Here is a 14152-nt window from a genome sequence, read left to right as displayed (position 1 = left end):
CCAACAATGTCCGGTGCGACAGAAAATCTAAACTTGATGGCACGAGTGCTACACAGGAGAGGACGTGGCGCCCGTGGCGTGGGAATAGTGTGATTCTAAGCAACGTAAATAAATGGAGAAAACGAATACCACACATTGAATGCAGAACGTGACAGCACAGGAAATCACATTTCGTGCCGTGCCGTGGCAATAATGTGTTTCTACCTTAAGCGTCACGTTGTCACGTCTACTTCCTCGATAAGAATAAGCATAGTTTGTTATATTGTTAAATGGCTATTATTATTATTATTATTATTATTATTGTTATTATTATTATTGTTGTTGTTGTTTCATATACGAGTACGTTGACATTCTTAACTCTTAATAATAACTCTTTAATAATAATTTTTAATCATATCTTAATGTTCGTCCTCAGCACAAGACATTGCAACCACGGTTTTAGTCCACGTGGAAGCAGCTTATTGGTTGCAACATTGAAATTGAGGCGAGTAATTGGAGTGGCGACACAAGAAATTGAAAACAATAATGCAATTAAATTTCAAAGACCTGCCGAATTTTAAGCATGAGACCGCGGCGGTAATACAATAATTGGTGAAAGCAAAGTCGTTTTTTTTCCATTATAAGATAATATTAAAATGGTGGTGTCAGAAATCATGATAATTCTGAATATGTTTGTTGGTGGGAGTCGAACGCAGTAGCCAACCGTTCTATGTACGTCATCCGACTTAGGTGTCGCAAAGCATAAGAATGGTTTGCAGAGGAAAAGTACAACTTCATATAATTATTAGTGTGCAGTAAGAAACGAGCACGACACAATTGTCGTCACAAGTCGGCGGCACGACACTTCCTTATCGTGCATTAATTAAGAAGTTTGACTATACTTGTTCAGTTCATGATAAAATGAAATCGGTAAGACCAAGACTGAGTGATAACCAAAACCTATCTAGAGAAACCCCATTGTTAATCAGCAGTGCTAATATGTTAAGCTAATAGCATAGAACAATGCGTGGAAAATTTTACTTCTGATAATGTATTCTTAAAAACTGCAAATTATATTTGAATTGAAGAAAGCTGATTATGAAAAGATATACAACTTTTCCTAATAGGAAGGTAGAAAATAGCAAAGATTGGAGAAGCAGCGTTTGCAGTGAAAAACACAATGAATAGGAAGAGTCGGACCTGTTGCGTGGCCAGCGTGACCACCCTACTTCACGCCCTTAATCTTTTTTTTTTTTTTTGGGACATGTAAAGTAATTCACCACTCGAATTGACATGAGAGAGGAACCGACTATGCGGAGTATTAGCTGCTCTTAATCAAATTCGACACAGGCCGATAATACTGCTATGATGGTGTAATGAATGTAATCGGGTTCAGGATAGATATTTGAACACCTATAACTTGTCAGAAAACATATTTGAAAAATAATTCATTTCATAATATTGTTAATGTCACTAAAACCTGTCTTTGTTTCGATGTTACATAGCTCCTACACGAGGCATCGAAGAACATGGGTTGTTTTACGAAAAATGATCCTCGATGCGAGATCTATCGATCCTCGAAGTTTGCTACAGAGGTCCTGAATCACCCTGTATAACTAATTTGCATAATTGAAATAAAATTAACTTCGAAACTAGCTGTCGGATTGAGCACAGAATTTGCACACACCTTATTCTTAATACAGGTAACAAATAGTTAAAAAATGAAATCGGATAAAATTTAAAAAATATCAAAACTCAATCCTTGTATCCCTAATAGGGGGCTTAACAGGATTCTTTTCAAATTCATTATTACTCTACCTAACGATCATGCTTTTCCTGTCTGCACTCCTTCCGTTTTACACTTATAAAATTGTTTCCAACTTCTAGGGCCATCATTTCGAATACTAATTCTGTGTTTTTTTTTGCCCGTTACAGAAACTTCATGTTTGCTGTATGCATTCAGTTCCTACAACTTTGCTACAAAATTTTCAGTCTTTGGTAAGTACTAAAATAAAGTTACAGAATTTAAATTTGTTTCCTAATTATGTAACATTCTCTTATTTATTCTGTGCTCCGTATTGTTATGAATGTACTTTAGTTTTGTTTGAGATAGAAAACATCTACATACAAAGATCCACTGGATGAATTTGTATAAAGCCCAGGTAGGAGGGGATCCATGACATTATAAAATTTGGAACATATTTTAACGTCACTTTTCCTAAAATATCATATATAATTTATTACTTTGATTGCTATTAAATCATTCTTCATGCATTACTGTAATTATTTAATTGAGTTGAAAAAGGAAAAAAAACTCCTTCGTCTTTAAAGTGTAATACAATACATACGCAGTACAAAAATGATTAGTTCTTATAATTTCCATAATATCTGTATAATTGCCATTACTTCAGATGTTACTCTCGACTGACGAAAAGTTGAAGCGGTGTTGATGACTGAAGAGGAGACATGGGAGGGTACGTTAACTCTTCTTTCTATATACTTGACGGTTCATGAGTTGCGTGTGAGGTAAGCACCAGAGTATGATATCCCGTGAATTTTACGGATGTAAATCAAGAAATGTAATCCGAATTGTAGTAACAGCAACGTCCAGTTTTGGATTTTATGTAGCTAGTTGTACTTTCCAATTCCTACTGTTATGTTTGTGATCATCTGAGCTAGTTTACGGAAGTATGTTTTATGATTGCATTCTCAAAATTGTATCTACTCATGCGTTTGTTATTGCATAGGTGTGTTTAGAAGTTCTGCTACTACACACATTCTTCGTACGACAGTTCACTTGTCAGTTTACTCGTCGTTTCCATTGTTCGTAGTCCGAGAGTAAATTAACAACAGTCAATTCGAGATAATTTTATTGTTTATTTTCTTAATTGAACCATAACTATTTAGTTACATGTCGCTCACTGTTTCGTAACATGAAATATTCTATAAAGATACTTATTAGATAAGGAAATCTATTTTCAGAAGAATTAGAATACTTTTTTTTTTTAATATCATTTTCATTCATTCGTAATTTTCTGCCCAAGGGCAGGTATTTCTCTGAAGATCCATCATTCTCTAATCTTCTCTATCCCCCCCTTCCTTTGAATCTCCGCATACCATATAAAGTAACATCAAAAACTTCTTCCTTGCATTTGTAACTACATACGTCATAATTGTACCTATGCAGTGTAAAATATTATCATGGCAACTATACATCATTCAGCAAAGTCTGCATGGTATAGTCAAAAAACAAGGTATAATAAATATGTAAGGAAGAAGTTTTTGATGTCACTTTATAGAGGGTGTCAAAAAAAGTATCCAATACTTTATGAGATGCTAGTATGCATCAAATCAAGAAAAAAAATCTAATAAACATGGGTCCTACAACACATACTTTCTGAGATCTGAACATTGTTCATAGGAGGTGCACAATGTGACATCCATTTATGGCAATGCATTTCTCTGCCCTACAATACAGCAGACTACCAGATAATCATACCGTACTTGACACTGCTGGCATGGAATACTGATACGTCGCAAGAAATACTGGAAAAAAAAAATTTGGTTGCGAATATGAGCAGAGTTCAGCAGAGATGTTGTGAATTTTCGTAATCAGCATGTGTGGGCTGATGGAAATTCTCATGCACTTGAAGAAATAAGGCATCAGCACCGATTCTCAATCAACGCATGGGCAGACGTTCTTGGCGATAGATTAAGGGCCATACGTACTACCACAGAGATTAATTGGGGCTCGTTATCAGAACTTTCTTATTAACGTATTGCTTACCTTGCTGGAGAATGTGCCATGTTAGCAAAGACTACAGATGGGTTCATGCATGATGGCACACCAGCACATTTTCTCCAGAATGAGGGTGAACACCTGATACTGACATTTCAGGACCGCTGGATTGATTGGGAGGCCAAACACTTGGCCTCCTCGTTCCCTAAACCTAAATCCCCTAGACTTTTGGTAATCAAGAACAACCAGGTCAATTTCAAAGAGTGCGTGATTTCTTACGCCGAAGGGCAGAGGAATGCACTGTCATGAATGGACGTCACATTGAGCATCTCCTATGAACAAGTGTTCAGATCTCAGTATGTGTTGTAGGACTCTTGTTCATTAGACATTTTTTTCTTGTTTTGATGCATACTAGCACCTCCTGAAATATTGCATACCTTTCTTTAACACCCTGTTTATATATCAATATTGTCTATCATCTCATATCTTCTGCCCTCAAAATTTTCTCCTCTCCATCATTTTTTTTTCAGTGCATCCTTTAGCAGGCACTTTATTCTTAGCCAGTGACCTAGCCAATTTCTCTTTCTCTTCCTGATCAGATTGAACATTGTTCTTTCTTAACCCGCTCTTTCTATCACAGCTTCATTTCTTATTCTGTCTGTCCATTTCACACTCTCTATCCTTCTTCATACCTACATTTCAAATGCTTCTAGTCGTTTCACTTCACTTCGTCGTAATGCCAATCGTTTCATTTCACTTCGTCGTAGTGTCAATGTTTGTATCTCATACAGTGCCACACTCAACGTACTCACTATTCTCTACCTTCGTTCTTTTCCCAGAGGTCCCCAGAAAATGCTCATTTTTCTATTAAACGCTTCTTTTGTCATTGCTTTCCCCCTTTTGACTTCCTGAGAGCAACTCATTGTTACTTACAGTACAGTCCAAGTATTTGAGGCTGTTTACTTGTCTACTGTCTCATTTCGAATTCACACGTTGACCGTGTTTATTTTTGTTCCGATAATCATGGCCTTCGTCTTGTTTGCATTTATCTTCAGATCATACTGCTCACCTAGTACATAGGTGGCCAAATTTAAACAGATCTCCGATTCACTCGAACGCAACCCGTAAAGCAGCAGAGTGAGGTGATCAAGGAGGGAAAGAGATACAGTACTCTCATTTTACGAGGAAACTTCGCATAATTCCGCAGCCGGCCGACTTCCCGCTCTCCCGATCGCAGCGTGGGAAGCCAGTTACACAAAACATCCCAGCAGTTCGTTGCTTCTGGGAATTCTACCGGAACGTGTGTGTGGCTGTTGAATGTGTATTAAATAACTGATTGGAAATTGTACGCCGGGATTTCGCTGTAATCTAGTTTCCTCCTAAAATGAGAGCACTGTACAAAGCTACAAGAAGGAATGTTCTCTGTCAGCGTTCTGTAAACACACATTCTTGTAGATTATGTGCAATATGTTATAAGTTATCCAGTGTCTAGAACTGTTCACAGCTATTCATGTATATATCATATATCTCTCAGAATCAGCAGTAACTGAAAATCGGGACTTACTGCCAGCCGTAGTTGATCCATAAGATGGTTGTCGTTCGGGATCTACATCTGGATTTTACATGTTTTCATTATGCTAATAGTTGTTCATAAACATTCGTTGCGTAGCGAACATAGCTTCAGTGGAATAGACAAAGGAACGAAGCTTTTGATATTTGCTTTTACACAAGTTATTGAAAACATGAGCATTGTTAATTGCATAGATCTAGTTTTAGTGATAACATATTGTAAATTATTAATTTCTCATTGAAGATCTATTCTAGCTTTTTTTTACACCTACCAAGATATGATCAACATAAAAAAAAATGTCGTGTTCCAAGAGCAAGTCAGGAAACCTGTCCTCATAAATTAATCTTTTAGAATTACAAGGACATCAACATAATTATTCAGTTTATCTTATTTTAATTGGTTATTTTACGACGCTTTATCAACTGCTACGGTTATCTAAAATCTGAATGAGATGAAGGTAATAATGAGTCCACGGTCCAGCGCCGAAAGTTACACAGCATTTGCTCTTAATGGGTTGAAAAAACCTCAAATAGGAACTTGTTTCAACCAGGATTTTAACCCGTCCCGTTCGCATCACGTTCAGGCAGACTAATCGTTGCACCACAGCGGTGAACTTTTAGTTTATTGAAAAGCATGTTAGAAAGAGAATTTAGGCTTGGAAAATAGTGTAATTGCATTTTAAGTGTTCCATCAAGGGAATAAGTTTGTTTATGAACTGAATTGTACCATACATTTAGAGAGTATTCTGCTGGTGGCCTTGCAGTCTAACATTTATCTGGTCTAATGCTAAAAAAATATCAAATAGGAAACTGATACTATACTCATGCAAAAAAATAATATTTCTCGTTAAGTAGCCTATTTGAAATTGCCCACTTGCTCTACTGCCTCATTTAAAATTTTCAAGTTATCTACCTTATTTACTTTTCTTTCTATGACCGTGGTCTTCGTCTTGTTGGCATACTGCTCATAACTGTCATTTAGCTCCAGTAGCCTCTCCTCTTCTGCTAATAACGTCATATCAGCAAAATCGGCCTAGTGTGCTTAAATGCGACACGTTTATGTCAATAGATTTACTGGCATGTAGAAAAACTCCTGCGGGACAAATTCCAGCACACCGACGACGCTGATCTAACCTCAGCAGTTGCGAGTGTCGTTAAATAAACCATAATATAAATTTTCATCAGCAAATTTATGCACTTTATTCTTCTTCCTCCTAGCATGTTCTGATTATTCTTCACTAAATCCTCCAAGAGTAGATGTTGAACAGGGTAGGTGATGAAGGGCATCCTTGACGTACTCCTCTTCCTTCTGACTTTTCTTCTCCTATCCTGACTTTAACTCGTTGTTTCATATAAAGATTCCTGAACAGCCTCCTCTCTCTCCAATCCACACTTATTTCCTTTAGGATCCCCATCAGTTTATTCAAAACCATTTTGTCAAACGCCTTTTCTAAATCCACAAATACTTTATACACTTCTTTATTCTTCTCTAAGTATCTTTCCCCGATTGTTCGTAGCAGTCCAATTGCACCTCTCGTAGCTTTTCCCTTCCGGAAGCCAAATTGCTCTTCTTCCAACTGTTCTTCCATCTTAGAATATAAACGTCTACTAGCAGGAGAATCTTCGCCGAGTGCGATATCAGGCTGATAGTCTTCAACTCGTTAGATTTCTTGGCATTATTTTTCTTCGGTATTGGCTACAACACTGTCTCCGTAAAATCTTAAGGCCATTCTCCTTTCTTATATATTTCGTTGCATAATAATATAATTTGCTTCTTGTCTTCACCCAAGCATTTCACCAATTCAGTGGGGATTCCATCAACTCCTGCTGCTTTCACATTCATTTCCCTAAGTGCTAATTCAACTTCTTACCTAAAAATAGAAAATCCTTTTTCATCTTCTGATACGGCTGCTTCGTCTTCTGTGGCCAAGATATCTGGACGATTCCCTCTCTCATATAACTCTTCAAAATATTTCTCCATCTGTTCAGTATTCCTGGTTTGTCTGTTATTTCATTTGCGATTTCGTCCTCTATATTGTGCCGTAATGTTCCAAGTAACACTTTTAAGCAAACTAGACCTTTAGTTTTCGCCATATTCAGAACAAATATAAAAATCTTGCTCCCACTCTTCATAAAATTTTTCCTTTTTAGACGTACATAGGTAGTTTTGAAAGCGATTTTGTAATCCGCTACGTATATCAGCTAATAAGCAACTGGAACAGGTACAGAGACACTGCAAGCCCAGCGGTGGTAGGAGGTTGACTCGACGTCAGAAATGCGTTATAAACAGATTCGCTATGTATCATGATTCAAGTTTTGACCATCTATGCCTTGGTATCATCTCGTCTTCTGCTAAAACGCCATCTCATCGGCATATCTTATGCACTTTATTCTTCTTCCTCATATTATCACTCTTCTCATGTTCTGAAAACAGTTCTTCACTAAATTCTCCAAGCAGATGTTGGACTAGGTAGATGATAAGGGGGATCTTTGTCGTGCTCAAAGACGTTGTAGTTATATATCTAGACACTCAATTGGTTCTGGTGTCGTGTACAAATTTGAAACCTCTCGCGCAGGTTCGCGCGACGCCATGTTTTGGGAGCACGAATGATTGTTTCTATAAAGCATTCGGAGTTTAGAAAATACCATTGAGTATATAGGCGTTTTCTTAGTGGATTTCCTCCTTCACTGTAATATAGCTAAACTTATTTACGTATTTTCTAATGTATAATATAAAATAACAGAAGTAAATCTAAATATTGTAACTAAGCATTGTTTTAAACATAAACGCCTTATATTGCTCATAAATAGACTTATTAGTGTATTTCTATTTCCTATGACTGAATACATGGAATATTTTTACTTACGTTTTTTATATACGTTAGAAAATATGTAAATAATTAATTTAAATTATATTCCAAAGAGAGGGATGTCCACTAAAAATGTCTAGGCTATATACCCAATGGTATTTTCCAAACACCTAACGCACTGTAATAATAATCCTCAGTGTTTTGAGAATCAGAGGCGATATGACTCTTCTACTGCAGATATTGATTGCAATTCCCTCATTCTTACATCATTCTCAATGACACAATATCGTCAAAATGTGATTGTATTCGTTGCTGGCGTAGTTGTTAAATAATTAATAAAAATATGGTGTAATAAATCTAAAGACCAATTTACGTAGCCTACCAGCAGTAAACAGAATCTCTTTTATTTTTTTAACGAAAGAATAATGGGAGTCTTGAGATTATAGAAATATGCCGCTTAAGTGAAAGAGCGATTATACAGATGTTGACAGTTCAATGGCATATTACCACCCACTCTTACATCATGTGAAAACAATGTGCTCTAGAAGTAGAACAATTGTACAATCTTTCTACACTTATAGGAACATATTTTAGAAAATGAATCCCAGATTCCTCCCGAGAATCATATTTTAAACTTGTTAAACTGACCATAAAAGTACATAAAGATCTACTGACGTAGCACAGTGGGCTGAGGACTGTCGGTCCGGAGTCGCGCTCGGTCGCGGGTTCGATTCCTGCTGATTTCCTGATTGAGTTTTTTTCTTATATCCTCAACCGTAAGGTGAAAGTCAGGTAATGTATGGCGGATCCTTGGCCTCGTCTCGCCAAATATCATCTCGCTATCATCAATACCATCGACGCTAAATAGTCTAGTAGTTGATACAGCGTCATTAAATAACCAAATAAAAGAAAGTACTACATAAAGAGGAGATGTTAGCACACAGCTTCAGATTACCAGTACAACACGACTTTACATAAAAATGTTGTAAGACAATATTTAACGGAGTCAATAATAATAATAATAATAATAATAATAATAATAATAATAATAATGAATCAATAGGCAAGATGTTCTGTACACTATGCCTGAGTTCTATTATATGACTAATTGACTAATTCATGCATGTGACGTTTATTTCATTCTACAGTTGTGATAATAAGCTGTTGCACGGTAGGCCTACTTATATTTCTAACTAAAACATTAGGTACGTGTTTCTATTTTACAGGTGTAGGCAGGCGCGGATACAAGGGGGGGGTCTGGGGGGCTATAGACCCCCCTATCATTTCAAAGACTTTTTTTATTTACAATGTACAAAGCATTATTTTTTCATTCATACAACTTCTATGATTTCTTCACTCTCTAAACTTCATATTATTTTGCTATTTTACTTTGACATACAAACTCTCTTTACAGTTCGCAGTGAATAGATCAGGTAAGTGGTCGCATTCCTTAGGGGTCGTTACCATGGGGTTTAACAATAGCTCGGACTTCGGAACGGAAATCTAACGGTAACCACCTCTACCACACTGTAGCTAGGCTGCTACCAATATCTTTGTTATCGTACTTTACAATAGCCACTACATTCGACTTCTGAATTGAGACGAGAAGTGATCAGTCTGCACAGGTGAATTATTTAGTGTAACAGTTATAAGAAATTATAAAATGTCGGAACGTAAGTTTCAAACAAATATCTTACAATTTTTCAAGAAGCCGTGTGGTGAAGTGAAAGAAAAGTGCAGTACGGATGACAATGATACAACTGATGAAGAAAAGTGTATGCCTGTTAATACCGTAACAGGGAATCGGTTATGTGCGGTGAAAGTGATGACGCTAGTTTGACGACTCATAATGTATTAGATATTGGTTGCTTAGTGGAAAAAGAAATATGCAGTGACAAGATAAAATACAAAGCTCTAACAAATCCATGGGTTCCAGACGAAAAATATCCATTTCCGAGGACACTAGAATCGGGACAGTCTAGACAATTTCAGCATGCGTGGCTTAAAAGATTTCCATGGCTGTCTTACAGTAAGAAGGATGAAAGTGCGTTCTGTCACGTGTGCGTTTTATTCGGAACTAAAGAGGGAGGACGAAGCAAACTTACGTTACATAATTTAGTTACGAAACCTCTAAGAAAATTCAAAAAGGCCTCTGAAATATTCAGGAGACATTCAGAGAACAGTTATAACAAAACTGCTCTCTTAAAATGTGACAACTTTAAACGAGTGTTTGAAGGTAAGGTAGAGAACGTTCTGGTTCAATTGAATAATGAAGTGTTACAAACAATGCGCGAAAATAGGATGAAACTTGTCCCAATAGTAAAAACAATTATTTTGTGCGGCCGACAAAATATTCCATTAAGAGGACACAGGGATGATGGTGCGATTGACTTGGAAAGCGAAAATCAAAACGAAGGTAATTCCAAGGAGCTTCTTAAATATCGCGTTGATGCCGGTGATCAGATTCTGCATATTCATCTTAAAAATGCCCCAAAAAAACTCTTCTCTAGCAAGTAAAACAACGCAAAACGATCTCATAAACTGTTGTGGCACCATTATTGAAAAGAAAATTGTTGAAGAGGTTAACCAAAGTAAAACATCCCAGACGACTTCAGCTTCGTTAAACTGTAAGTAACATTTAATCGACTTTCCATTCCAGTCACCATTTCCTTTAGAATTAGAACTAACTGAAGACTTAGAACCTAAGAGTGACAATATTGTTGTGGTTTATTTATTTGTTTTTAATCCCATTGTTCTCTGTAATGATTATACTACTGTACTCATATGTTAATTGAGGGGTTGGTGCAAGAAAGGCACTTCTCTCAAATGCAAGTTTAGAGAAAATTGATGTTGGAAACTCAAACCGTAATAATGTTATCTATGCATGCCTTTACATTTTGTGTACCGGTACTTCTGACCTCTATGATTACAGTATTGAACTACAACTTTGTGATCATATGCATAACAGATCAGAGATCACAATAAAGCGTTTTACTCAAAAAGGGCACATCCTCTAAAATGCCCTTCTTGCACCCAGCCCCTCAATTATTATTAGCCCCCCTATTATTAAATTCTAGATCCGCGCCTGGGTTTAGGCCTATATTATGTTCACATCAAAGCAAACTTGTTTACAATGTAGGCCTAATGTAACGTCTTACACGGACAGTGTTTTGTTAATAATAGTTAATACTAATAATTTTCTTTTCATCTAAACTATTACTACAATATACATTTGTATTTCTGTTCGCTCTATATGTTGTCAAATAACTATACAATATCTTTAGTTAAGTATCAAATTGTTACAGTTTTCTTTCGTTTCATGTCAAACTAACGGTAACTAAGCTTGATTATGTCTTTAACGTGGTCGCTTTAAATGTTAATAAGATTTTTTTCATTTGTCCATTCAGATTGATTTATAAGAGACACCAAACATATATATTAAACATTCAGCATTGTATAGTGCAGCCGTCTGCTAGCCGGTGCTTCTCCCAAAGCATGGCGGCGGACACAAGCTTCAATTTGTCCCTACTCTAAACTTCTGCGCAGTCTCGGCTGTAGGGGCTCGGTCGTGCTATGCTCACTGTTCCACTTCCCTCCCTTCCTGATTTTCATATCCATTTACAGAGGGCTGTCCTAAGTTCGACTGAACAGAATTGAAAGCTCAGTCCAATAAGGCTAGTGGGTGTGGCAGGTGAAATGAATACAAATTCTTATTGGTTATCCATCAACGAATACAGTACTGTACTTGCATTTCCTGCCCGCTCTGAGACTTTTGTATGCTCTTCTAGTACCACAGTGGGTTTCGACAGTTCCGTCTCACAAATGGCAAAATTCTCAAATAGAAAAAGAAGAGTGTATTAATTTAAAATCAGTGATTAAATATGGATGTCCTAATCTATAAAATATTCTATTTTCCTTTAACAAAAGTATCACTACAAGACACAGAACCAATTCCCATTCAAATGGCAAACTCATTTCTTCGTGCCCGTCTAATTCTCCTATGTAAGCAGTCGAACTTAAGAGCTTCCACTGTATTCGTATTTAATTTGAAGAGGAATTATGCATCACAATACAATATGTAAAAACATTAAAATTTTAAATATAGAATTGTTGGTATTATTTTATTTGTGCTTTGACTGTTTAAAACAATCGTCTGGTATGTTCATGTTATCGATTATACGAGTATTTGTAGTGATTTTCAATTCATTTATTTAAAAATTAAAACAACTGTACCATTACAATATTATCAATTTAGACAAAAATGTAAACAACATAAAAAAGAAAGAAATAAGCATTTGAATCATTCATTGTCAGCGACTTGTATTTTAACGTAAGCGCATTAAAATGTTTACAGTATAAACAAGAAGATATAATAAAATAATTACATGCATATTAAGCAAATATATTTGCGAATTCTTCAGTCATCTTGAAAGGAGACATCAACTTCATTCTGGTTTTTCAGTCTTCATATTTCCATTCAGTAGATCAACTTTAACATTTTCTAAAAAATTCATGTTGTTTCGAGACATTTTTCTGCGTTCTGAAATGTTACAAAAGGAGACATTTAAGGGAACACATCTGAGTTTTAAAACTTCCACAATTTTCATCCAAAATTTATTAAATTTAAATTACGTAAACAGACCTACAATAATATAGTCTGTACAAAATTTGGTATAATTGTAATAGTTTCGAAATTCGATTTTTTAAAAATATATTTTATATTAAAATGACTAAAAGGACTCCTTGCGTTAAAGTTTTCAAAATATTTAGTTCATATTTGTTCCAAAGCTTGAAAAAAGTCATGGGAATAAAAATTAATCATCTTTTTGAGCTCACTCTAAATAAAGAATCACAATATATTTTTACAAACTTACCATTACATCATATTTTAATCTGAGTGTAATGTGAATATGCCCTGAAGAAACTTAATATAATATTTCACACAAATGCTAATTTAATTTAATTTATCAACGTATAATTGACTTCTGTGAGAAGTTTCAAACCAACCTGACAATAACTGTAGTGCAAGGAGATTTTTTTATCCAATAAACTGGTCAAAATTTTAAAGTCGAGAAAACAGCATTAAAAAATAAACAAACATTTCTCTCAACTCACTCACGCACCTTATGTTTGGCCACATTTGATTATATCAAATTATATGACTAGGTCATTTATAACAGTCTCAAATATAATTATGACCGTAACAGCAAAAAAAGTGCAACAAATTTATGTAAACATTTAATATTGTAAAATTCATGTAGGAGAGTATACTGAGTCCTTCTGGGCTACCAATTTAATATCTATTAATCCTTAAATTGGCAAAGCTTCAATTCTCACACCAGTTTATTAAATCTTGTCGGACAGTAAAGAAAACAACTATCGCAATGTCCATATTTTATATGTTGTACAGTATTGTGGTACTGTGAAATTTTAATTTTCCTACCAATTTTTTTCTATTGTTCTATTAAAATTATAGCATACTAGTGGCTTGTGCAGCAAATGCTGCAAATTAAGTTCATTAGAAGTTCAAATTAAAATTTTTTTAAATTTATTTCCAATGAATACCAGACATTTTGGAAGTTATTTGCTTCAATAATAATGAAACATACTCCTCTGAATGGTTTTTCTTTATGCTTAATACTTTTTATTGAACCTATACATCTTCAGTTCTTGAGTTTCAATGCGAAAACACAAGTAACAATGTTAGGACGATAAGTCGGTTTTTCATGACGGAGTGAAGCAGTAGCTATTTCAGGTCATTGCGGATTGTAGGTGAGAGTTAAGAAAATATCAGGTTTACCATGCTTTCCAACAATAGACATAGCGTCTTGGTATAGCTGCTGCATGTTTCGTGAACTACCTTGAACTGCAGAGGTTAGAATCAATTTATCTTGCTAAGAGATCTTGCTAAAGTGATAGGGACACAACATTTTGTAGGCCTCTTATTTTATCAGTAAGTAATACCTTTAGGTCTTTCATTAGACATTATAATTGTTGTGCTTCTCCAGACAATACTGAAGAGAATCACACATATAAATATCTAACTCATATCACT

General features: G+C 35.5%; 2 protein-coding genes across 5 annotated transcripts in view; one reads left to right on the top strand and one right to left on the bottom strand.

Annotated features, from left to right (window-relative positions):
- Window positions 1-14152, top strand: part of Bap111 (Brahma associated protein 111kD) — a 643372-nt gene that overhangs the window by 246500 nt on the left and 382720 nt on the right. For all 3 annotated transcript variants that reach the window (XM_069835490.1, XM_069835489.1, XM_069835485.1), the window contains exon 3: window positions 1915-1977. In XM_069835490.1, coding sequence (XP_069691591.1) covers window positions 1922-1977 — 56 coding nt within the window. In that variant the 5' untranslated portion in view covers window positions 1915-1921. The remainder of the gene's footprint in view (window positions 1-1914; window positions 1978-14152) is intronic.
- The window catches only part of LOC138706344 (nose resistant to fluoxetine protein 6-like), a 93247-nt gene continuing 91377 nt past the window's right edge, over window positions 12283-14152 (bottom strand). For both annotated transcript variants that reach the window (XM_069835514.1, XM_069835515.1), the window contains one exon: window positions 12283-12637. In XM_069835514.1, coding sequence (XP_069691615.1) covers window positions 12543-12637 — 95 coding nt within the window. In that variant the 3' untranslated portion in view covers window positions 12283-12542. The remainder of the gene's footprint in view (window positions 12638-14152) is intronic.

The sequence above is a fragment of the Periplaneta americana genome, chromosome 9 (genome assembly GCF_040183065.1).
Source record: "Periplaneta americana isolate PAMFEO1 chromosome 9, P.americana_PAMFEO1_priV1, whole genome shotgun sequence".
Classification (NCBI taxonomy): Eukaryota; Metazoa; Arthropoda; class Insecta; order Blattodea; family Blattidae; genus Periplaneta; species Periplaneta americana.
This window is presented reverse-complemented; position numbering and strand designations above follow the sequence as displayed.